Raw genomic sequence first — 26,859 nt, 5'->3', positions numbered from 1 at the left:
AAATATAGGGTAATTCTCTTATAGGGGCTTCACTTTAAGCCCTACCGGTGGGGCTCTCAGTGTTCTCGACCTGTGAACAATTTTCGGCGCAATTTTTTTTATGACCGTGTATATTGTAGCTATTTAGAGCATCCTGCAAATTTTCAGAAAATTTTGAATGGTTTACAATACCGAAAACTAGGTTCAAACATGTTGTTGCACGCGTGACTAATTTTTTTTATGCTCGTAGAAATCAACATGTTTAAACCTAGTTTTCGGTACTATAAATTATTCGGAATTTTTTGAAAAGTTGCAGGATGCTCTAAATAGCTACAATATACACGGTCATAAAAAAATCGCGCCGAAAACTGTTCATGGGTCGAGAAACACTAAGAGCCCCACCAGTAGGGCTTAAAGTGAAGCCCCTATAGAAGAATTGTCCTATTAATATATACTATAATTTATATATTAGATGTATAGTTGATTTTAAATGTTATTTGTTTTTAGGATATATGAATAAATGTTTATATATGAATAACCACATCATATGTAGTTTCATTTGATTTATTTTTTTATTCATTTGATTAACTATATATGATATGTTGTAACATATATTCATTTTTTACCATTTAATTATTATTTAAATTAGTAATATTATACATAAATATCTCTTCATGATTTTATGTACATTATAAACATTCTCTATAAATATTTCTTCATGATTTTATATATATTCTAAACATTCTCTATAACTCTCATATTTTCTTCTACTCTAATTTTTATTTTTCTCTCAAAACTCATTCAATTACTATTTTCATAATGCAGCATTATTTTCTCTCCGACTTAAACAATAATAGAGAAGATTGGATGATAACGATTAGAGTTTGTAGACTGTGAGAGTCTCTCAATACTAAGAAGAATGGAGAATTAATTAGTATGGATATGATTTTTATAGATGAGAAGGTTGTATCAAAATTTCTTTCCTCAGTTTTCTTTATATTATCAATTATTTTATATTTAATTGATATATTATGTGTTTTTGTCAAGGCTAATCTAATGCATGCAACAATTAAGAAAATTTTAGTGTCTAAGTTCAGACACCTATTAAGTGAGGGTTCTGTATATAGTGTAAAGAATTTGAATTTTTAACATTTTGACAAAACAAGAGATCTAAAAGTTAATATTAAAAATAAAGGCTTCAAATAGGTAATCGACCAAAATAAGTCTTACACAAAACATAAATTTTCTTAGGAAAATTCTCCTATAGGAGCTTTACTTTAAGCCCTACTGGTGGGACTCTTCAGTGTTCTCGACTCGTGAACAGTTTTTGGCGCGATTTTTTTATGACCATATATATTGTAGTTGTTTAGAGCATCCTGCAAATTTTCAAAAAATTCTGAATAATTTACAATACCGAAAACTAGGTTCAAACATGTTGCTTTCCACTCGCATAAAAAAATTAGTCACGCGTGCAATATGTTTGAACCTAGTTTTCGGTACTGTAAACTATTCATAATTTTCTAAAAATCGCGTCGATGCTCTAAATAGCTACAATATACACGATCATAAAAAAAATCGCGCCGAAAACTGTTCAACAGTCGAGAACACTGAAAGCCCCACCGGTAGGGCTTAAAGTGAAGCCCCTATATGAGAAATTCCCACTTTTCTTATACATAATTTAGAATTTTTATAAAAAAAATACGCATAATGTATAATGATAATAATAAATAAAAGCACATGTACAACAAGCTTTTTGAACTTTATTTTTGGTGCTTTAATTTGTCAGAATTTTTCAAAAACCTACAGGAGGTTCGCTATACAATGAACAGTGAACACCATCAGGGAAAAAAAATTATGGTCAAGATGTCTTCACGTGTCCATATAAAGAGCATGCTGTACGAGAGGGGTGAAAAAGAATCACTACCCCATAATTTCTCAAAAAATATTTTAAAATATATATTTTTTAATAATTACAAAAGACTAAGCGAAGCGCGGTTATGTTTTCTAGTTTTTGTATAAAAGTTGGTTTATGCCATACTTTTACTCAATCAAGTTTTATTAATTTGGAACGGTATTTTTGTAATTTGATTATTATCTTTATAGCTTATTTGATTTTTTTATATTAAATTTTTCTTTGGTTGTTTTGCAATTTTTTTTTTGTAATATGAATTGTGTTTATTATAAACATTTTTTTATTTTTTTTTTAGATTATACGTTTTTTTTTCAAAGCCTGGGTAAGGTAACCAGTTACTTGTTTGATCTTTCACAGTTATGTAAAAAAAAATCCTAGAGCTAGGTTAAATAACATGTATCAGGATGGGTAACCAACTACTCTGAGGGGAGTAACCTTCTGCCATAAGAGGGGTAACTAGTTACTATAAAAGGGGTAACAGGTTACTCATATTAAATATGAAAAGAAACATCAAATTTGAAGGAAAAAGAGGAAGAACACTTCATTAAAAAATGAAGAATAAGTAACTATGATTTTAGTAACATAGGTAACCAATTACCATAAAAAAAAAACCCAGAAATATACACACATATCAGAACATGAAGATAATCAGTTACCCCCAAAAATATGTACACGAAAAATGTGAAGGTAACCAGTTACTACAGACCTAAAGATAGAAAAAAAAAAACAAATCCACCTTCTTTCTCTCTCTCCCATCTTCTTATCTTCCCTCACCAAGAACCTTAGCCGCCGCCTGCCTCTCATTGCCGACCCTCCACTCCGACCACCTCCATGCATCACCTTGAAAACAGAAAAAAAAAAAAATTAAGATTGAAAAATAAATCAGATCTGAAAATGGGCGACACTGAAAATGGAGGCAGTCCAAAAACCGACCCAATGCAGAACTAGAGCTCAAAGAGAACGAATTAGGGCAAGGCCTCATGCAGCGGGCTGAGTCGAGGCTGGGACTTGCCTGGGTGCGACGGGGCTAGAGTGGAGCTTTCGGGGTTCTAGGTTCTCGGCTTGGAGTGCTGAGTTCGGGGTTTTGGATACGAGTTGTAGAAGGTTTGCGATTGTAACGTCCCAAATTACATAATAAGGCTTGGGGTCTTGATGAGGGGGCCAGGATGACAAATTATGGAAATTATGTGTTTATGTGATATATATGTGTATCATTGTATGAATATGTAAGTTATATTATAATATGATTTGATATGCATGTTTAAGTGTATTAAATATGCATGTAGGCCCGTTTCTTATCAGAAGGGCAATTTTCGTAATTTGGCCCGTTATTGGTATATTTGGAGTATATGTGCATATATGTGATATATGTGTGAGACCACATTATTATGTGGATATATTTGGGTTACTCGGCACGAGGCGATCCTAGGGAGCAAGTTAGCGGGAAAGTCACAATGGGACCAATACTTGACTCATGATGAGTCAACATATATTTAGTACATTACCGGGATATTGGGTAATGAGAATGAATATTCGAGGATATATTCGGAGTTAGTGAGATTAGGAGGGAGTTTTGAGAATTTTGACTATTTTACCCTTGGGGACTTTTTTGGGTACCCCGAGCCTTGGGATTTGCTTAAGATTACTTGAACTCTAAGTAACCTGATAGAAATAGAAATACGTTCAACACTCTCGTTCTCTCTCCCGTTCTCTCACTTGACGCTCATTAGCATTTTCGCAGGAAACTCAAGTTTTAGGGCTCGGATTCAAGTGAGGTTAGAGTCATAACGATTCTAGGGGAGATTAGAAGCTTGATAGACAGAGGATTTAGCTGGAAAATGACTTAATCAGAGGCAATTTAAGCTTTAAGTTTCTGAGTTTCTGTTTACTTAAGTTTCTTAAGTTTTGATTTGGATTTTATGGTTTGGCGAGTTTTTGATCCATTTAAAAAGTGGGTTTTGTTGTCTGGGACGTTATAGGGATGTTTTGAGATTGAATTGTGGGTTTGGTACGTTTTTGGGGTGAGTTTTGAGAGGAATTGTGTAATGCCCCGAAATTCCTAATGCGATTTAATGGCTGGATTAGTAGGCCGGGAGGGCCATAACTGTTTAATTATGCCATTAAATGAATATAAGCATGTTTATGTGAATTATATCATAATATGATGTTATATGCATGCATGTGGGTCCACATTTGAATATTAGAGTGTTTTGGTAATTTGGCTCGTTAAGGGTATATTTGTGTATTTGGGTGCATGTTGTGATTTGTGAATGAGATCCCATTATTATGGAGATATATTCGAGCTATTCGGCATGAGACGGTCTTATATTATGGATTAGCGGTTTTGTCATAACGGTGGTCTTTTATTGGGATATTGGATAATTAGAATGTTATTTGATGATCAATTGGGAGTTATTGAGATCAGGAGGAAATTCTGGAAGTTTTGAGTATAATGTCCTCGGGGGTGTTTTCGGGACCCCGAGTACTAGGTTTTATTTGAGGTTACTTAAGCTTGAAGTAGCTTGTCAGATAGAACGTACGTTAGAAAAACCTCTCATTCTTTCCTGCTAGTTCATTTTTACCGTTCGAAGCGTATTCGAAGAAATCTCAAGTTCTAGGAGTCGGAATCAAGCGAGGATCGAGGCATAGCGATCCTAGGAAAGATTAGAAGCTTCTTGACCAAAGTATTTGACGAGAAACAATCCAATCAAAGGTAATCTAAGTTTTAAGTTTTGAGTTTTTAAGCTTAGAATTGGATTTTGTGAATCATTGAGTTTTTGGTTCGTTTGAGCCTCGGGTTTTGATGGTTTTGAATCATTGGGAAGCTTGGGAAATTTGATTTGATGATTTGGAAGTGTTTAGGTATGATTTTGGAGGCTTTGGAATGATGAAAAACGTGTTTTGGGATGGCTATGGGTTGGGGGCCGCGACCCTAACTCGATGAAGCAGGTGGAGCAATTTTGCCTTCGCTGGGTGCCGCGGGCCTTGCTCCTGGAGTGGCTGGGGGCCGCGGCCCAAGGTGTTAGGGCCGCAGCCCTTGAGCAGGGTTGAGCCCGTTTGAGTGTTTTGGCCCCGGGAACATGGGTTTAGGCCTCGGGATCGTTCCTACTACCCGGATTAGTGGGGATTGATGTTCCGGAGGCTAGATCTTGGTTTGGGAACCCTTGATTATCATTTTATTGATGGTGTCCCATATTTGGTTATGACTAGGTGGCCGCTAAAGGACTAAAAGTCGGATCGTTCTCAAGGGTTGTTCTTTTATTCATTCTCGCTCGAACCAGAGGTAAGAAAACTGCACCCCATATGTGACATGCATGGTTATTCTTGAGGCATGTTGATTGTGTAAATGTGGACATGGATTAATTATTGAATGCTTAGCAAATCTTGCTCTCTTGTGCATGGTACTGACTAATTAGTCAGATATGGCAAAGGTGTCAGTATCAACTGTGAAGCTGGGACTTATTAGTCAAGTTCGGCAGTGGTACTGGGCACTGGTTACACAGTGCTGACTTATAAGTCAGGGCGGCCTTAGCGTATTCAATGCAAGCCAATAAAGATTAGATCTAATCGACATCTGCATTAAATGACTCAGAAGAGCGTTAATGCCGGACCGACCTCAAGCTCGATGAAAACTAAAAGCGCTTGTGTGACTTACCCATCAGTCACTCATCTGTTAAGTTAGAGACTTACCCATCAGTCTCTCATCTGTTTAAGCTAGTGACTTACCCAGCAGTCACTCATCTGTTTAAGCTAGTGACTTACCCAGCAGTCACTCATCTGTTTAAATTAGTGACTTGCCTGTCAGTCACTCATTATGGTTTACCAGAACCTCAAGTGATATTAACTCATCTGTTTAAGAGCTATAAGCTCTGTGTGGTTATAACAATAATCATTTGATAATGTTTTATATGCAATATTGTGTTTTCTTGCTGGGCCTTGGCTCATGGGTGCTATGTGGTGCAGGTAAAGGGAAAGGAAAGCTCACCCAGCCTTGAGTGGAGAGCTTAGGTGGTGATGTGTACATATGCGGTCGCTTGACCACCACGGTCAAGAAGTTCTCAGAGGAACTAGGGGGTTTACCCTATTTTTGCTGCTTAGGTCGGCATGGTTGTAAATTTGAAACAGTAGTGACCATTTTGTGTTATAAATAACTTGTAAATGTTTTGATGAGCTCATGAACAGTTTATATACTTAATAAAATATATCATTTCATTTTTATTGGTTTTCCACCTTAGCCTATTAATAACACTTAGAAGCACGTTTTTAACCAAAGGACTTGGGTAGCGAGTCAAATTTCTGGTTCACTGTTCACCATAAATCAGAGCGTGCCAAGGTTAGGGTTCCTGCAGACTGGCTAGACATGTACACACATCACTAAAGTCGAACTCGACTCATGGTTTGGTAACTATTTATGTGGTTATATGTATAACTGCTTAAATATAGTATATATGCTTTACCTGTATGCATGAGACACCATGTTAAACCTGTGCCCTGAAATAATATATCCTCAACAAATGTGTGCTAATTAGTACTGAGATTGCTGGAACATACTTATTAGTATGGTTGATTATGAATTATTATGTGATACATGCTGAGTGCTAAATGCTATAAACATGTATATACCTGTATATTGTATGACTGTGGAATATGATAATTGTCTGTTTGTTCTTGGACCGTAAGGCGGCAAGAGGTTTAGTTATTACTACCTGACTGGCCGTATTGATCGTTATTTCAGCAAGGTATAGCAGATAAGAATGAATCCAGGGCAGACAGATACGTCAGCTGGCCAAAGTGACCAAGGCCAGAATAATAATAGCCAGGGTCAAGAAAATGACCAGTCACAGATTCCACAGCCATCTCCTGTAAACTGGCAGCAGATAATCAGTGATCTGCCGGCAACGGTGTTGAGACAAGGAGAAGAGCTTCGTCTCCTGAGACAGCAGCAAGCGCCTGCAGTGGCCAGTGTATCAGAGGCACCTTTTGTGTCGGTGCCAGCAGCTGAGCAGCTGCCTGAGGTTGGAAATAAATGGGAACCTCTTTATGAAAGGTTCAGGAAGCAACAACCTCTAGTATTTGAGGGCAGTGCAGATCCTGCCAAGGCAGAGTAGTGGATGAGTATGATTACCACTATCCTTGATTTCATGAGGGTATCTGGTAATGAGAGGGTGGCCTGTGCCACTTATATGTTTCGGGAGGATGCCCGGTGTAACGCCCTGGTTACCCCAGAACAGTTACGGTGAACCGAAAATATGACCCGCTACCCGAGTCCTTTGGTGAAAAACGTGATCTAAGTGTTATTATCAAGTTAAGGTGAAAAATCAGTAAAAAGGAAAGGATATGTTTTATTTAATGCATAAAACTGTTCATGGGCCCATAAAAGATTTACAAGTCATTTACAACTCAAAATGGTCATTACAGTTTCAAAATTACAAACCCGCCGACCTAAGCGGAAAAAAAGGGTAAACCCCCTAGTTCCTCTAAGAACTCCTTGGCCGTGGTGGTCAAGCGGCCGCATACGTACACATCACCACCTAAGCTCTCCACTCAAGGCTGGGTGAACTTTTCTTTCCCTTTACCTGCACCACATAGCACACATGAGCCAAGGCCCAGCAAGAAAACACAATAAAGCATGATATAATATCAACAATGATCATAATAATCATTCAGGACTATCAGTCCAAAACAGATAGGTGAGAGTAGCAAAAGTCACAAAAGTGGGTACAGCTCCCTCTAGCCATGTGATGATAGGGTCACCAGGGCTTAACTGATAAGTGATCCTTTCATGAGTTTGACCAGGATAGGTGTATGGTGAATAGTCACCAACATAACCTTCCTCATGACCATAGAGTCATAACCCTGGAACATTGTTCCCTAGCCATGTGACAACAGTCACCGGAGCCTTATGCCCTGGCTCTGAGTACTAGTCTTAGACTAGCCAAGTGCTTATAAGTTCATCGACCTTAGGGTCAGTCCAGCATTAATGCCATAGAGCCATTCAATTCTGATATCGATTAGATCTAATCTTCATTTGGCTCGACGTTCATGACGCTATGCCATTTCTGACTCTTAGGTCAGTGTCCCTGACTAGTCAGTGCCATATAAAGATAAACAATATTTGCTAGCATTCAATATGCAATCCATGTCCACATTTATCAATCAACATGCCTCAATACAAACACGCATGTCACATATACTCAGGGTGCAATTTTCTTACCTCTGGTTCGAGTGTAAATTAATATAAGAACGCCCTTGAGAATGATCAATCTTTTAAGTCCTTGACAGTCACCTGGTCATAACCAAAATATAGGATTCATCAATGAAAATGATTAACAAAGGTTCCCAAACCAAAACCTAGCCTCCGAGACATCGAATCCTACCAAACTGAGTAGTAGGACCGATCCCGAGGCCTAAGGCTTGAATTCCCAAGCTAAAAACTCATTTCTGGCCAAAAATGCCCTATGGGCCACGACCCTCCCTAGCCGCGCCGCGGCTCGACCCACAGACAGAGGCGGCCCTTCCTTGCCAACCAACGTAGGCCGCGGCTCATTATGCAAAATAGTAAGGAACCAGACTTTTCTCCCCTGCGTTCTCCTTGAAACCAACCCTTCAAACCAATCCCAAACATAAACCTAACACCCAGTTCAACCCCTAAACTTCATCTACAACTCACCCTCATCAAAACCCAAGTTAAACACCACCCAAACTTCCATTAATTCCAACTATCCACCAAGAAATCACAAACTGAAAACTTAAACCAAAACAGAGTAAAACCAGAAACTAATGGCTGAAACTCACCTCAAACTTGAGATTAAACCCCCTTCAATGGATGAACCAACTCTATAAACTCAACTCCTTGATTTCCTAGCTTGATTCCTCAATTTGGGCTCAAAAACTCCAAAGGAGAAATGAGAGAAAATGATGCACGAGAAGGAGAAATGAGGGCTCTGTTTTTGTTCTGTTCTTCTACAGCCAACCAAAGTCTTATATAAACCCAAGCCAAATGACCCAAATGCCCCTAGGTCACTTAAGGTTTCTAAAGTCATCCCAAGGGTAAAATTGGTATTTTCCACCTATCTCGTTAATCATAATTAACGCTTTATAATTCCCGCTAATCTCAATATTCCCAAATACCAAATATTCTTATCCCGTTACCCTCTAACTCCCAGTAACGCTCTATTCACCAAAACACCCCGAGCCCCGAGCTCAAGCCTGTTATGACCAAACCGATAATTTATATTTAAAGATCGTCTCATGCCGAATAACTCGAACCAATCCACATTATAATGTGGCCTCACAATATATCATTGACATGCAAACAAATATACAATTATGTCATCAACGGGCCAAATTACCAAAATACCACTGTAAACAAATGTGGACCCACATGCATGCATTTAACATCATATTATAATATAATTCTCATAAACACGCATATATTTATTTAATGGCATAATTAAACAAGTATGACCCTCCCAGCCTACTATTCCCGCCATTAAACACATCGGAGAATTTGGGGCATTACACTCGGATTTGGTGGGAGGTGATTACCCAGACCAAGAATGTAAATGCCCTGAGTTGGGAGGAGTTTCAAACTCTGTTTAATGAGAAATACTACAATGATGCCATCAGGGCAGCTAAAGCTGAGGAGTTCATCAGGCTACTTCAGGGAAGTTTTTCAGTCACTGAGTATGCCTTGAAATTTGATCGTTTGGAAAAGTTTGCCATGGAACTGGTTCCCACTGATGGGACCATGAGAGAGAGATTCCTACAGGGGCTACAACCCAAATTAGCCCGTGATGTACATATCACCACTATGGCTGGGGTTACTACCTATGCACAGGTGGTTGAGAAGGCACTCACAGCTGAGAGTGCAGAGAACAAGATCTCGCGTGACAGTGCAACCAAAAAGGATTTCAGGAGGACAGGTCCTCCATTTGTGGGTTCTGGTAGGGGTGTAGGCCCCAGTGAGAAGAGGAAGGTTCCTGACACCTTCCCAGTTCCAGGCCCTGATAGGCAGCCCCGTGGTATTACAATGGGTCGTCCAGGGGGTAGTGAAGCCTGGAAGACTCGTCCTGAATGCCCTAGATGCAAGAGGCGTCATTTGGGAGAGTGTAGGGCAAAGACCTGCTACTTGTGTGGAGCAGTGGGTCATTTCAAGAAAGATTGCCCTCAGGCAAGAAAAGAAGAACCCAGGAAGGCGGACAGCTCGGCCCCAGCTCGAGTGTTCGCATTGACTTAAGTAGAAGCTGAGGCTTCTCCCTTAGTTGTTACAGGTCAGCTTCTTAGTGCTGGAACCCCTTATAATGTATTGATTGATTCTGGTGCTACACACTCTTTTCTTGCTAGTAGTATTATTGATAGACTGTGTAGACCCTGTGATTTTTATGCTGTGGGTTTTGGAACTCTGTTACCCACTGCAGAGTTAGTGGTATCCAGGAGATGGGTCAGATCTTTGCCAGTGACAGTAGAGGGCAGAGAGTTATTAGTGGATTTGATAGAGTTGGTTATGACTGACTTCGATATGATATTGGGTATGGATTGCTTGGCAAAGTATGGGGCAACCATTGATTGTAGAAGGAAGATGGTCACCTTTGAGCCTGAAGGTGAGGATCCATTTGTGTTTGTTGGTACTGTGCATGGACCTCGCATACCATTGATTTATGTATTGAGGGCTAGGGATCTATTGCAAGGAGGTTGTATTAGATTCTTAGCCAGTGTGGTTGATACCACTCAGGTCATGCCAGTGAGACCAGAAGATACCAGACTTGTTTGTGAGTTTCTGGATGTGTTTCCAGAAGATTTTCCAGGGTTGCCACCGCATAGAGAAATTGAGTTCGTTATAGAACTGGCACCAGGGACGGAGCCAGTGTCTAGAGCGCCTTACAGAATGGCCCCAGCTGAGTTGAAAGAATTAAAGGTATAGTTGCAAGAACTGTTAGATTTGGGTTTTATCAGACCTAGCTTCTCACCTTGGGGTGCGCCAGTTTTATTTGTAAAGAAGAAGGATGGCTCTCTGAGGATGTGTATTGATTACAGAGAACTGAATAAGTTGACAATTAAGAATAAGTATCCTTTGCCAAGGATAGATGATCTGTTTGACCAGCTGCAAGGTAAGAAGGTATTCTCAAAGATCGACTTTCGTTGTGGTTATCAACAGTTGAGGGTCAAGGAAGGAGGATATACCAAAGACTGCTTTTCGTACCAGGTATGGGCATTCTGAGTTTTTAGTCATGTCATTTGGATTGACTAATGCCCCTGCTGCTTTTATGGATCTGATGAACAGAGTGCTCAAGGATTATCTGGACCAGTATGTGATCGTCTTCATCGATGATATTCTGGTATATTCTCAGACTCAGTTAGAGCATGAGCAGCATCTGAGGTTGGCTCTACAGAGACTGAGGGAACACAGACTGTTTGTAAAGTTCAAGAAATGTGAGTTCTGGTTATCTCAGGTATCCTTTCTTGGGCACATTGTCAGTAAGGAGGGGATTAAGGTAGATCCAACGAAGATCGAAGCGGTCAGAGATTGGCCAAGGCCAAAGAATGCTTCTGAGGTTAGAAGTTTCCTTGGATTGGCAGGTTATTATAGGCGTTTCGTGGAAGGGTTCTCAAAGATTGCTACTGCATTGACTGAGCTGACACGCAAGAGTCACAAATTTGTGTGGTCAGATAAGTGTGAGAACAGCTTCCAGAAACTAAAGCAGAGGTTGATTTCAGCTCTGATTCTGAGTCTTCCGACAGATCAGGAGAAGTTTGTGATTTATTGTGATGCTTCTCATTAGGGTTTGGGTTGTGTTCTGATGCAATCAGAGAAGGTAATTGCTTATGCTTCTCGTCAGTTGAAGGAGTATGAAAAGAGATATCCCACTCATGATTTAGAGTTGGCAGTTGTGGTCTTTGCTTTAAAGATATGGAGACATTATCTTTATGGAGAGAAGTGTGAGATCTATACAGACCACAAGAGCCTGAAGTACTTCTTCACCCAGAAGGATTTAAATATGAGGCAAAGGTATTGGCTGGAGTTAGTGAAAGATTATGACTGTGAGATTTTGTATCATCCAGGAAAAGCCAACGTGGTAGCTGATGCTTTAAGCCGGAAGGGTCCGGGACAGATTCATGGTATGAGGCTGATAGCCAGAGAGTTAGCTGATGATATGACCAGAGCTGGTATAGAGTTGCTGGTGGGCCAGTTGGCTAATATTACGCTACAGTCTACGCTGTTGGAGAGAATCAAGGAAGGTCAGTTGAGTGATCCACAGCTAATCAAGATTAGAGATGATGTTCTGGCAGGAGCATCCAGGGATTATTCAGTGTCTGAGTTAGGCTTGTTGAGATACAAGGGGCGGATATGTGTTCCGCTAGACACTGCTTTGAGGCGAGAGATTATGGATGAATCTCATACTACACCTTACTCTTTGCATCTAGGCACCACGAAGATGTATCACGATGTGAGATCATTGTATTGGTGGCCAGGGATGAAGAGAGATGTAGTAGAGTATGTGGCTAAGTGCTTGACATGTCAGCAGGTCAAAGCTGAGCATCAGAGGCAGGCAGGGTTATTGCAGCCTCTGGATATCCCAGAGTGGAAATGGGAGGACATCACAATGGATTTCGTGGTGGGCTTACCCATGACTGTTGGTCAGCATGATTCTATTTGGGTGATAGTGAATCGCTACACGAAGTCAGCTCACTTTCTACCAGTGAGGACTACATATACAGTTGACCAGTATGCAGATCTCTATGTGAGAGAGATCGTGCGCCTTCATAGAGCGCCTAGGTCAATCGTGTCAGATCGGGACCCTACTTTTACTTTCAAGTTTTGGGGGAGTTTACAGAAGGCCATGGGAATACAGTTGAAGTTCAGTACTACTTATCATCCTCGGACAGATGGGCAATCTGAGAGGACGATCAAGATATTAGAAGATATGCTGAGAGCATGTGTACTGGACTTTGGTGGATCTTAGAGTAAGTATCTACCTTTGATAGAATTCTCCAACAACAACAGTTATCAGTCTACCATTGGAGTTGCACCTTATGAGATGTTGTATGGTAGGAAGTGCAGATCTCCCATTCATTGGGATGAGATAGGTGAAAGGAGATACTTGGGTCCTGAGGCAGTTCAGAGGACCAGTGAGGCCATTGAGAAGATTAGAGCTAGGATGCTTGCTTCTCAGAGTAGACAGAAGAGCTATGCAGATCCCAAGCGCAGGAACGTTGAGTTCCAAGTGGGAGACTATGTTTTCCTTAGAGTCTCACCATGGAAAGGGGTGAGAAGGTTTGGGAAGAAGGGCAAGCTGAGCCCTAGATTTGTAGGTCCATTTAAGATCCTGGAGAGGACTGGTCAGGTGGCTTATAGATTGGCCTTGCTTCCGGCGTTGTCAGCCGTGCATAATGTATTCCATGTTTCAGCTCTTCAGAGGTATGTATCTGACGTGAATCATATTTTGAGTTATGAAGATCTGGAGCTTGAGGCAGATCTTTCCTTTGAGGAGCAGCCAGTCCAGATTCTTCAAATAAAGGATAAGGTCCTCAAGAATAAGACGATACCTTTGGTTAAGGTGTTGTGGAGGAACAGCAAGGTCGAGGAAGAGACCTGGGAGCTGGAGTCAGATATGCAGAGTTAGTATCCCGAGCTGTTCAGGTAAATTTCGAGGACGAAATTTCTGTAAGGAGGGGATAGTTGTAATGCCCCGAAATCCCTAATGCGGTTTAATGGCTGGATTAGTAGGCTAGGAGGGCCATAACTATTTAATTATTCCATTAAATGAATATAAGCATGTTTATGTGAATTATATCATAATATGACGTTATATGCATGCATGTGGGTTCACATTTGAATATTAGGGTGTTTTAGTAATTTGGCCCGTTAAGGGTATATTTGGGTATTTGGGTGCATGTTGTGATTTGTGAATGAGATCTCATTATTATGGAGATATATTCGAGCTATTCGGCATGAGACGGTCTTATATTATGGATTAGCGGTTTTGTCATAACGGGGGTCTTTTATTGGGATATTGGATAATTAAAATGTTATTTGATGATAAATTGGGAGTTATTGAGATCAGGAGAATGTCCCCGGGGGTGTTTTTGGGACCCCGAGCACTAGGTTTTATTTGAGGTTACTTAAGCTTGAAGTAGCTTGTCAGATAGAACGTATGTTAGAAAAACCTCTCGTTCTTTTCCGTTAGTTCATTTTTACCGTTCGAAGCGTATTCGAAGAAATCTCGAGTTCTAGGAGTCGGAATCAAGCGAGGATCGAGGCATAGCGATCCTAGGAAAGATTAGAAGCTTTTTGATTGAAGTATTTGACGAGAAACAATCCAATAAAAGGTAATCTAAGTTTTGAGTTTTTAGAGTTTCTAAGCTTAGAATTGGATTTTGTGAATCGTTGAATTTTTGGTTCGTTTGAGCCTCGAGTTTTGATGGTTTTGAATCATTGGGAAGCTTGGGAACTTTGATTTGATGATTTGGAAGTGTTTAGGTATGATTTTGGAGGCTTTGGAATTATGAAAAACGTGTTTGGGGATGGCTCTGGGTTGGGGTCGCGACCTTGTTCTTGGGCGCCGCGGCCCTAGCTCGATGAAGCAGGTGGAGCAATTTTGCCTTCGCTGGGCGCCGCGGCCCTTGCTCCTGGAGTGGCTGGGGGTTGCGACCCAAGGTGTTAGGGTCACAACCCTTGAGCAGGGTTGAGCCCGTTTGAGTGTTTTGGCCCCAGGAACATGGTTTTAGGCCTCGGGATCGTTCCTACTACCCGTATTAGTGGGGATTGATGTTCCGGAGGCTAGATCTTGGTTTGGGAACCCTTGATTATCATTTTATTGATGGGGTCCCATATTTGGTTATGACTAGGTGACCGCTAAAGGACTAAAAGTCGAATCGTTCTCAAGGGTCATTCTTTTATTCATTCTCGTTCGAATCAGAGGTAAGAAAACTGCACCCCATATGTGACATGCATGGTTATTCTTGAGACATGTTGATTGTGTAAATGTGGACATGGATTGATTATTGAATGCTTAGCAAATCTTGCTCACTTGTGCATGGTACTGACTAATTAGTCAGATATGGCAAAGGTGTCAGTATCAACTGTGAAGCTGGGACTTATTAGTCAAGTTCGGCAGTGGTACTGGGCACTGGTTACACAGTGCTGACTTATAAGTCAGGGCGGCCTTAGCGTATTCAACGCAAGCCAATAAATATTAGATCTAATCGACATCTGCATTAAATGACTCAGAAGAGCGTTAATGCCGAACCGACCTTAAGCTCGATGAAAACTAAAAACGCTTGTGTGACTTACCCATCAGTCACTCATCTGTTAAGTTAGAGACTTACCCATTCGTCTCTCATCTGTTTAAGCTAGTGACTTACCCAGCAGTCACTCATCTGTTTAAGCAAGCGACTTACCCAGCAGTCACTCATCTGTTTAAATTAGTGACTTGCCTGTCAGTCAATCATTATGGTTTACCAGAACCTCAAGTGATATTCACTCATCTGTTTAAGAGCTATAAGCTCTGTGTGGTTATAAAAATAATCATTTGATAATGTTTATATGAAATATTGTGTTTTCTTGCTGGGCCTTGGCTCATGGGTGCTATGTGGTGCAGGTAAAGGGAAAGAAAAGCTCACCCAGCCTTGAGTGGAGAGCTTAGGTGGTGATGTGTACATATGCGGCCGCTTGACCACCACAGCCAAGGAGTTCTCAGAGGAACTAGGGGGTTTACCCTATTTATGCTGCTTAGGTCGGCATGGTTGTAAATTTGAAACAGTAGTGACCATTTTGTGTTATAAATAACTTGTAAATGTTTTGATGAGCTCATGAACAGTTTATATACTTAATAAAATATATCATTTCCTTTTTATTGGTTTTCCACCTTAGCCTGTTAATAACACTTCGAAGCACGTTTTTAAACAAAGGACTCGGGTAGCGAGTCAAATTTCCGGTTCACTATTCACCGTAACTGTTCTGGGGTAGCCAGGGCGTTACAAATTGGATCAAAGAAAGCTGGGTTCGCGGGGTCGTGCTGCGGCCCTCATGAACTCAAGAGTTTAGGCGGTTTCCTGAAGCAGGGTCATGTCGCGGTGCCTGCTGGGCTGCGCCGCAGTCCGTGTCAAGAGAATTTAGGGGCTGGGCTCTTTGTTTATGAGAGCCACGAATCTAATTATGGGGCATCGAGGCCCTAATTGAGGGGCGCCGTGGCCCAAATAGAGGATTTTGGCCAAGGAGGGTTTTGAGTGCAGGAACTCAAACCTAAGAGCTCGGGATCAATCCTACTACCCGGTTTAGTAGAATTCGATGTCCTGGAGGCTAGGACTCGGTCCGGAAGCCTTTATTCGCTCGTTATTGACGAGATTCTATACTTGGTTATGACTAGGTTATCGCTAGGGGCTCGGAAACAGGATCGTGCTCGAGGGTCGTTCTTATTATACATTATACTCGGACCTGAGGTAAGAAAACTGCACCCAATACGTGATGTACGTGATTAGAGCTTGGCCCGGTTGTTAAATATGGATTGGATTAGGGCTTGGGCCCTTGTAAATGTGCATGATTATGATTATGCTTGTGATTGATTAATTAAGCATGCTGAATGTTCTGTATCTGGACATTTGCTATATGATATATGCTTGTTTGCATTTTCTGATTGAAAAGACTTGACTTATGAGTTAAGAACGACAATAGCGTGTTAAGCGCTGGTTGAAAGCATTGATTTATAAGTCAAAGGCTACAATAGCGCACTAAGCGCTGGTCGATATGGTTAGCCTAATTAGGAGCGCATCATACGCTTGTCCAACCCAATGGTTGTGGAAAATTAGGCGCTAGGTACGCTGGGCCAGCTCCAAGGCTAGTTATACAGAGGATAGGGCAATGGGCCCCGGGGTGACTTATTAGTCCCATATCCTAGGGCTGGGCCCCAGTATGATTCATTAACCATGTATTTTGGGCAATGAGCCCCAATATGATTTATTAACATGTATTTTGGGCAACATGCCCCAGTATGATCCATTAATCATGTATTTTGGGAAATGAGCCCCAATGTGATTCATTAATCATGTATTTTGGGCAACGAGCCCCAGTATGATTCATTAATCATTTAATTAGGGAAGCTGACCCCCATATGATGTTGTAGTAATTTATATGAATGGTATGCATGCATGAGTAGGGTTATTACTACTAGGCATGCTTATTATGACTTGGTAACATGTTATTGACTACTTATGAGCATGTTTAAGTTTTCTTGCTGAACCTTGGCTCATGAGTGCTATGTGGTGCAGGTAAGGGAAAAAAGAAGCTGGATCAACCATGAGTTAGAGAGATTCAGTGGTGACGTGTACATATGCGACTGCTCGACCACTACAGTCAGGGTTCTCAAGAGAACTAGGGTTAAACCCTATTTTTGCCGCTTAGGTCGGCTGGTTGTAACTTGAGTTGTAATTACCCTTTTGGAACTGTAAACAACTTTGTAAACATTTATTATGGGATCCCATGTACAACTTAACGTTTTAATGAAATATATATTCCTTTTGACCAAAATTTTTAACCCTAAACCGTTAATCACATTTAGTTGCACGTTTATGACCAAATGACTCGATTAACGAGCCTATTAGTATTTAAAATACACAGTGTAACAGTCTTGGCTATCCAGGGCGTTACATCGATGGATCTCGGGATCGACGAGACTCTCGGATAGGCCCAGCGACAAAGGTGGAGGTGAGGGGGTGGTTCACGTCTGGGTGCGGGTTGTCGTGGGGATGGGCTCAGAATTACGTCTGTGCTCGTGCGGAGGAGGTGTGAAATCGCACCTGGGTTCGTATGCTGGGGCTCGGGCAAAGATGGCGTCTTGAATGGTTGGGGCTCTCGAATGGAGGTTCGCGGATGGGGTCGCAGATGGGGTGGTGCGGCTGGGTTTGGAGAGAGAAAGTATTTGTACGGCTGGGTTTGGAGAGAGAAAGAGTTTGTGGCTGGGGTTTGAGAGAGAGAATAGTGTAATGCTAATTTACAATAGAACCCATGTGTTGGCTGATGTGTTTTGGTTTTAAATTTAGCTTCCATATTTAGTTAGCTAATAATTGTGTTTTTCATACTTTGTTTTTTATTCTTTAACAAATTTTCTCATACAAATTAGGAAAAATATAATTCTCGTATTTTTACACAATAATGACATAAAAACCATATTTTTGAAAAATGATCTTTTATTTATTTTCAAGATCAAACAAGGAAATTCATTTAGTATATACATATAAAGTGGAAATTACATAATAAAAATAAAATAAGAATAGAAAAAATTATAGTGTAGAATATTATACATGCATAAACTATTTTTAGATTTTAAATGGAAAAAAAAATTCGTTAAAAACAAGAATTTCCATTATATACACACTTTTTATATAGAAGAGATATTAATGAAAAAACCCAAATTTAAAGTCTTAAGGGAATTAAAAATTATAATGTCCATAGTTAGTAAAAAAAAATTGAACAAAAAAAAAGATAAATGATCATTGATGAAGTGTGAAGGCAATTTTTTTTTTTGTTGGAAAAGAGTGAAGACATTTAACCTAACAAAATTGTAGAATTAGAAAATTTAAATGGGCAAAATACAAACTAAACTGGAACAAAATAAATATTAGATGGAAATCCAATCATAAGAAATAGAACTCACTAATAACACTATATCAATTTAATCCAAATATGAAAGAAACCAAATTAAAGCTCCCTAATCAATGACGTTCCAGTCTAGTGTTTAAGTAGTTTTAACTTGCTTGTAAATCATTATATAGTAATATGATACTGAGATGCAGAGATATGCAATTCATAATCTGTATATATATTATATATCATATCATAACTAGTTCGAGAGAGAAAGTTGTAGCAATAATGTATCATATATTTATCACCTTTTATCATAAAGAAAATAAAATCAGTAAACAACATATTGTACTCTTGTGTTTTGGTGAGAATAAAGAGATTGAGACTGAACTACATCCTTACTGCCACTTGATCTGCAGAACTTTTCTTCACAACACCTCTAGCACATAACTCACTTAACAACTCCAAAGCCTCAGTTGCCAAGCCTTCATAAGCTAGACCTTCAATGAGAATGGTATATGTAGCTTCAGTAGGTTTACATCCTTTGGATACCATATAATCCAGAAAATCGATGGCTCGACTCGTTTGCCTAGTCTTACAAAGTCCCAACATGATAGAGTTGAAGGTAATTGCATTAGGCTTTATTCCAAGTCCTTGTAAGTCATGGAAAAGCTTTATTGCTTCATCAACCTTTCCTTCCCTGGTAAGCCCTCCAACAAGTGAAGAGTATGTAATGATATCAGGCTTGAGACCTTTTCTCTGCATCTCATCCAAAAGTTCAATACCACGGTCTGTTTTCCCCACCTTCGAGAGCCCGTCGATTACTGTATTGTAGGTGATCAGAACTGGTGAGCATCCTTTGCTACTTAGTTGATTAAGTATCCCCACAGCAATATCAACATTCCCATCTTTGCATAATGCTGTGAGCAAAGTGTTGTAGGTCACAATATCAGGGTAACAGCCCCTAGCCACCATTATGTCCAAGTACTCAATTGCCCTATCCATCTTCTTCTCTTTGCAAAACCCATGAAGCAACGGGTTGTAACTCAAGGAATTAGGTGTACAACCATGCTTAGGCATCTTCTCCAAAATGTCAATTGCTCGGCCTAGTAAACCTTTCCTGCACAAGAAGTTTATCAAGATGTTGAAAGTAACAACACTAGGAGAACAACCTTTACCAACCATCTCTACTAACAGCTTTTCTGCATCCATCCACCTCCCGGTGCTACACATGCTACGCAGAATAATATTATGACTAATTACATTAGGTTGGCAGCCATAAGATGCCATGCTATGCAAGAATTTGATTGCCTCAGCTAGCCTCCCTTCCTTGCACATTCCATTAATAAGAACATTGTAAGTTACAACATCAGGTTTGCATCCTCTACTCCTCATCTCATCTAAGAGCTTCATTGCCTGCTCAACTCCATTTTCTTTACAAGTTGCTTCAATCAATATGGTGTATGTAAACACATCTGGATAACACCCGTTCCTTACCTCCCACATATCAAGTACCTTCATGGCCTCCTTCAGTTTCCCACTATCACAAAGAGTACGCAAAATAGTATTGTATGTAACAACATCAGGATCAACACTCATTTGATCCAAAACCTGTAAAGCATTATCAATCTCTCCAGATTTGCAATAGCCACTGATCAAGACATTGTAAGTTATAACATCAAGAACAGCCCCTGACTTCTCTAACATGTCTATAATCTGAGTTGCCTTTCTAGTCTTTCCACTCTTACAAAACCCTCGAATTAAACTCGTACAGGCGATAATATCTGGAATATCTCCCCGATTGACCATTGCCTCAAGAACCCTTAGCCCTGCATCCAATTCCCCATGTCTAACAAATCGACGGAGCTGATTGTTACCATCGAATTCCTGATTATTAATCGAATTGGCGGGGCCTGAGCTCGCCCCATTCAACTGCTGAAATGGAATTACCTCAACTTTTGGCAACTTGGCATTGGAGATAAACGTTTCAATTTTGGAGAGAGCAAGAGCAGGCTTTCTCCTATGCTTACTATAACCCTCATTTATCCTACACTCAACATTGTGAGACAGAACAAGAACCCGAGTTTTGCAGCCCACTGAAACCCCAACAGAATAGTTTTTCTGGGTACCAATCTTATCACCAAGTACTTTGTATCCATAACTGCAACTCTCTAAACCAGGTTTGTGAAATGAGCAAAACCCATCAGGAGTTTGCGTTATGGGAACAAATGAATCCATATTTTCCTACTACTCTACAAAAATACCATAACCCAATACTCTCAAAATGCTAATAGATGAGTTTGTCTACTCTACGAGAAGATTTTCGAAGAGGTTTGTTTAGTACCGAAAAGAAAACTAGTTGCTTAAAATAAAAATAAAAACATATATGTACGGACAGAGAGAGAGAGAAGTGAAGAAGAAGAAAGCGTAACCTATTATTGATAGAGCTTGCCTCTGTTCACTAATGGAGATTTTGAAGAGGAGATGAGTATGGAGTGGAGTGGGGGGCATCAGCCAGGGTTTTTGCTTTATCCAGTCTCTGCCATTCGGTTTTTGAAAAACAATTTTATGACTGAAATTACCTCTCTCGGAAATATTGTTCAATTCCTGTCCCATTAATTAAAAAAGTCACGTGTCATCCTAGCTAAATATTCGCACAAACAAGAAAACTTTTTTTTTTTTATTTCATTTATAGAATTTATTAAATTTGTATTATTATCATATAAATTTCAAATAAATATATAATACTATATATAAAAAATAACATAAATATATTAAAAAAATTTAAACCAAAATATTGTTATGATTTTTTAAAATATATATAATATAATAATTTTTTTAGATATAAATAATGATAATTTTTTTAATAAAAATTAAGATTATCTATTATATATTATTGTTATAATATTTAAATTTATATTGAAATAAGTATTAAATAATTAATCTTGTATAAATATTAATATAATAATATTTTATAATATTTGAATTTATATTAATAAAATTAGTAAAAAAATTAGAATTATATATTATTATCATAATGATATTTTATAAAATTTGAATTTATATTAATATAATTATTAAATATCTAATTTTGTATTATATTTATTATAATGATCATATTTCATAACATTTGAATTTATATTAATATAATTATTAAATTTGAAAAAATTTAGGTATTATCGCCGCCATAATTATAAAAACATATAAAATATAAATACAAAAAAAAATTATAAAAACCTATACAATATATATATATACCAACATGTTTACTGAGTTTTTTAGAAACTAGGAATATATTAAGAAATAAGAGTTGGAAAGAAAGGATAAAAGATGAACCAACATAGTTTTTACGTGGTTGGGGCGTTAATGAGCCTTAGTCCACGAGTCTGTTGTATTTGATTTTAGAGAGCTTTTGACAATGGAGTTTTCTGCAAGTTTTAGCAGAGTAATTGCGTACAAGAGAAAATCTGAGATCCCCGCTACAGTGCACAACTGACCCTATTTATAGGTAGTTAAGTGCAGTGGGCTTAGGCCGGACTAATCCGGGCCCAATAGGGATGTAATCACGGTTTACTCACTAATGGAGTTTTAATACAAAGAATGTTATATAATAAAATGTAGTAATCTGGGCCTATTAGGCCGGCTTGGGCATGGCCAAGCCGTACAGCTGCTCATAGTACGTTAGCTCGGATTGGTCCGCGTGGGCTTCTAAGGAGATCCTAGGGACAAGATCTGTCAGAGTAGTGGCAGTACTATTTCCTAGGAACAATGTACGTTCTGCGTGTACCCTTTTCTATAGGTTAGTTGAGGAGACCAACTTCCATCTTTCTCGGGGACATGTCAGCGTCAGGGAAGATCAGGCTTACCCTATCCAGAAGTCTGGTCCGGGTTCGTTCACTAATGTCCCGGTTTATTTACCGGAGTCCTGGTTCGTTCACTAGAACTCGGGTTCGTTTGCTAAGACGGACATTGTGACATTGAATATCTCCCCTGGATTCTTGACCAGGTCTATTTCCATCAACTAGTTAGTATGCCACTTCTATTGGCATCTCAGAGGATATAGGTAGGTTCGGACGGGGAAGATGAGTCGAGCCTGCATCTTAGTCCTAGTTCTCTCGTTACGGTCGCGCCCATTGAACGTTGTTGGGCTCAATGACGATTGGGCTATCAGGATTTCTTCCTTCCTTGTTCATTGGGCTCAGGATGGGCCTAGACCTCTTTAAGAGGGCCCACAGGCCCATTGAGTCATGCCACGTGTCACGGGTGGAAAACAGGGATAACATTTACCCCCCAAGTCTTCATCTGTGTTTGCATGGTGGAGACTTGCCTTACTTTCCTGGATCAAATCCAAATATCCCGGTTCATTTTCCAGAAGTTGGATTCATTTACTTGGGGGCCATTTGGGCGATCCCCGTCCTTTCAAATTCTCGATGTTTCAAACACGTGTTTCCAGGTTGATGGTGCGTTTGTGCCACTCGCGCCTTAAAGATCTGGAAAGAATCTTTTGATTGTTTAAGTGACCGATGGGTGTCAGCGTAATTCTCGAGGCGTCCCGTCTGTATGAAAAAGGTTTATCGGGTGCTCGAGTGGGCTGTTTAATGCCTCTGCACCATCTGGAATCGTTGGATGGGGATAGCATTGAGATTTTCAACATGGACTGTTGGATGAGGTAGGTGCAGATCGTGGATTGATGAATCCACGATTCAGTGTTCGACTAGGCCAATTAAAGCCTCTGCGTCATCCAAGACCGTCGGATGGGGATAATCTCGGGATCCCCATTGTGGACTGTTGGATCAACCAGTGAATTTCTGCCCTATAAATACCTCGACAGGCTCATTTCAAACTTTACACATTCCATATATTCAGAGCAGAAAAGAGAGCTTTTTATGTCTCAATTTGCCGACGAGATTCTTCGGCGATTAGTTTACCTCCGTGTCTATGTGTATCTGACCAGACCTTTTTCTGTTCAGCCATCAGACAGCTTAGTCCCGGTTCAACCAGTAGAAGAATTGCTGCATCATCTTCTCAGATTTAAGGCTGAGATTCTGCCAACTTTGTCGCCTAAAACCTTACAAATTTCAAATCCAGTACTCCTCAGTAAGTTTTCTGGTCGTTTTTCCATCTGGGTATTCCTTTTTATAATATAATGTAATATTATATTATTTTATAATATAATGTTTTAGATTAAATAAATGTGACATAGAGTGTCACACATTGTAACATATAATAGAGAGTTACATTATTTGGATATATGTGAAATATCCAAACATGTAACATATTTAGTGTTACAAATTCATCACAAATTTGTAACTCCTAAATATCACCCATTATTGTGTAGATTTGTTGTTACACAATATTGAGATGAATTTCTTAAAGCCATATGAGAAATGGCTGATAGAGATGTGATTTTAACTCTCATATTGTGTATGGAAGTTACAAAATCAAGTGGGAATAAATTGGAACGTTTTGGAAAAAACTTAAAAAATTGGTTGCTAAAACTAACCAAGGGCTAGTGGCTGACAGATTCATACTAATTCGGTTTTTATCCAATTTTGAACGTTTCCAACAGCCAAGTAACTCCTAAATCTCTATTTTAATTCCATAAAACACCCAATTAATCATTGGTAATAGCCATGGGGGTTGGTGGAATTTGAAATTCAAAGGGTGCCTCTAAACTCTATAAATAGGAGCCTAATGCTCACTTGTAAGACACACCATTTCTATCCACTAGAGCACTTGGCTAGAAACACCTTGAGGCTTGATAATTCCAGAAAGCATTTCCAAAATCTGAGAGAGATCCCTTAGTGCTTGAGTTAGGGGGAAATAAGCTTTTGGACAAAGGTTTCAAACCTTGTTCAAGTTGGTGATCTCCAACACTCTTCACTTTGGTTGTGTGAGTGAGAGTATCTTATTATTTTGTTCTTGTTCTTATTTTCTTCTATTGTTTTTCTTCATATCATTTTGTTATATTTACTTGTATCTTTGCTTAAGAGTTGTAATCTCATCTACATCTTTCTTTTTACTACCTCAAGTTTATTTGTATCTTTTGTCAAGAGTTGTATTTCTACTTCAATCCTCTTCTTCTTCATTCTCTAATCTTATTTGTATTTTCAGTTATAGAGTTGTAACACTTTATTTAATCAATCTATATTTACTTGTAATATTATTGCATAGAGTTGTAATATTATAATCATTTCCATTGAGGCAAAACAATATTTTCCTAACAGTATTTCTACAATTTGGAGCCGCAACTCAACTCCAAAGACAAGATGCGAGACAAATTTTATAGACTGAAAGCCCGCATGATTAGTCTAGCTCCATTCAGCACATGGAAGCACCCCCAGAATTTCAGGCATTACTGGTTCATGACATTTAGGTTCCTCCTAAAGAAGAACCCCACTCTTGTGCTGGACTTATGGGTAAGTTTTTCTTTTCCACTCCCTTTTTTTTTTTTTTTTTCCTTTAGCCTTTAGTTTTGTTTTCTGAACACTCACAGTCCTTGAACATAGGTCCATATGCTCAAACCCGGCTCAACGAATCGATCTTGGAGCAAAATAAATTCTATGCCACTTTGAGCGCTGAGAAGCTGGGTGTGGGGGGCTTTGTAACTATAGAGAACCTTCGGCTGGTTGGGATGCTTGCCGCTAACCAGTCGATAGATGCCCCTAGCTTTTGGGGGCTGCAATGTGAGAGGGATCCTACCCTGAGGGAGGAACTGGCCCTCATCCACATCAAGGTTGTGGAGGCCGCGGCTAAGGCAGATGCGGAGAAGGCAAAGAGAGAGCAGGCCCGTCAGGCGGAGAGGGCCAAATTCGAAGACCTGGACGCCCTTCTCGAGGGGAGGCAGCCTAACACTGGGGCTCTCAGAGCTAGCATTTTGGGGAAAGGTAAATCGCCTCCGATTTTAACGTATGCTCCTCATACTGAGGACTTAGTTAGGAATAGGCAACAGTACTGGGATTATTCGACCGAGACTGTCAGCAAAGTAGGGCTTCCTTGCCCCATTGCTATAAACATGCTAACCTTCATGTACTTGTCCTGGTTCTTTCAATACGGTAGCTTTTTGGACTCGAATGACATGGGGGATCGAATTCATTCTTTCGCCCTAGGGGAGTTGAGTAGTGCCCTTTCTTTAGATAAGGGTTCGTCCCGGAGGACTTTAGACTTTAGTATTTCTCTTATTTTTTAACTTCTATCCCCATTCATGTATTTTACTGATTAGTTTCCTTTTTCTGTCTATCTCGGGTGATTCGGAGATGTCCAACCCTGTGGCTAAAATGAAGGAAATGATCGAGGCCAGGGCGGCCGCAGCCAAGGCTTCGGCGAAGAGGACCGCTAAGGGCTCGACCAAGAAAAAGGTCATAGAGCTGATCCTCGGGGATTCAGAGCCAATCAAGGAAGCTTCTTAGAGGGCTCTAGCCGCAAGTTCCCTCTCCGTGGCGCACGCCGAAACAATCCCGCCCCCACCTACTCCTCTTCAGGTCATTAACTTGGAACATGAGCCCTCTGAAGGTGGAAGGGCAGAGAAGAGAGCAGCGGACTCGGTCGTTGTAGAGTCCCCGAAGTGGGCCAAGAGGGCCAAGACCGAGGATCTTGCCTTGGTTGAGGAGAATTCCTCTGGGGAGAGCTTGATCGTCATGCAACACCTTCTGAATGCGCCCAGGCTTCCCGTCAACCTAGCCTTTCCTGAGGAAGGGGACTTGGTCCTTCAGGAAGAGAGGATGAAGGTGGTGTCTCGGGCTTCGGACGACGGACGAGACAAGTGGGACGAGGTGGCCCGGGCCCTGACATCTGGCGGAAGGTGGAGTTCGCCAATCTTCTGGAGGCCTTCAATGCTCCCCAAAAAATCGTGGATCGACTCGTAGCCATCTCTGCTTGCTGTAGACTTGTTGGCCCAGGTGGGGGCTACCATGTCCACCCTTCAGCTCAAGCGATATGCCACCTTGGCCAACCAGGATGCCTTTTTCATCTCCTAAGCCATTCCTCATCAAGCCACCATGGTGAGCCACATGTCCGTCTAATTTTTTATTTTACCATCATTGTTGATTGTACATTTTCTAACTTTGGTTTGTTCCAGAATTCCCTGTTGGCCTAGAGGAATGCAAATTTGGTGGCAGAAATGGCGGTGAAGCTGGAGACGACTCGAATGGAGCTAGAGGGGGTAGTTAATAAGCAAGAATCTGCTAGTGAAGCCCTTGCCAATGAGGCTGCTCGGATTGAGGTTGATTGTGAGGAGGCTGCCTGGGTTCGGGCTCAGCAGGAGGAAGCTTTGTCTAGGAAGGACACCGAACATAAGAAGTTGGTGGACACCTGGAGGCGGAGCTGCATCGTGGTCATGGCTCAAAGGTTTCGATCAAGGCCTTTCTAGAGGCAGCTGAGGCCCAACTTC

The 26,859-nt window shown here is 40.2% G+C and overlaps 1 protein-coding gene across 1 annotated transcript; it reads right to left on the bottom strand.

Annotated features, from left to right (window-relative positions):
• Positions 1 to 18,687: 18,687 nt before the first annotated feature.
• LOC133819226 (pentatricopeptide repeat-containing protein At1g09900) lies at positions 18,688 to 21,055 on the bottom strand. The gene has a single exon (XM_062252417.1). It carries the CDS (start codon positions 20,706 to 20,708, stop codon positions 18,861 to 18,863), a length of 1,848 nt encoding a protein of 615 aa, XP_062108401.1. The 5' UTR covers positions 20,709 to 21,055; the 3' UTR covers positions 18,688 to 18,860.
• Positions 21,056 to 26,859: the final 5,804 nt, after the last annotated feature.

The sequence above is a fragment of the Humulus lupulus genome, chromosome 2 (assembly GCF_963169125.1).
Source record: "Humulus lupulus chromosome 2, drHumLupu1.1, whole genome shotgun sequence".
NCBI lineage: Eukaryota > Viridiplantae > Streptophyta > Magnoliopsida > Rosales > Cannabaceae > Humulus > Humulus lupulus.
This window is presented reverse-complemented; position numbering and strand designations above follow the sequence as displayed.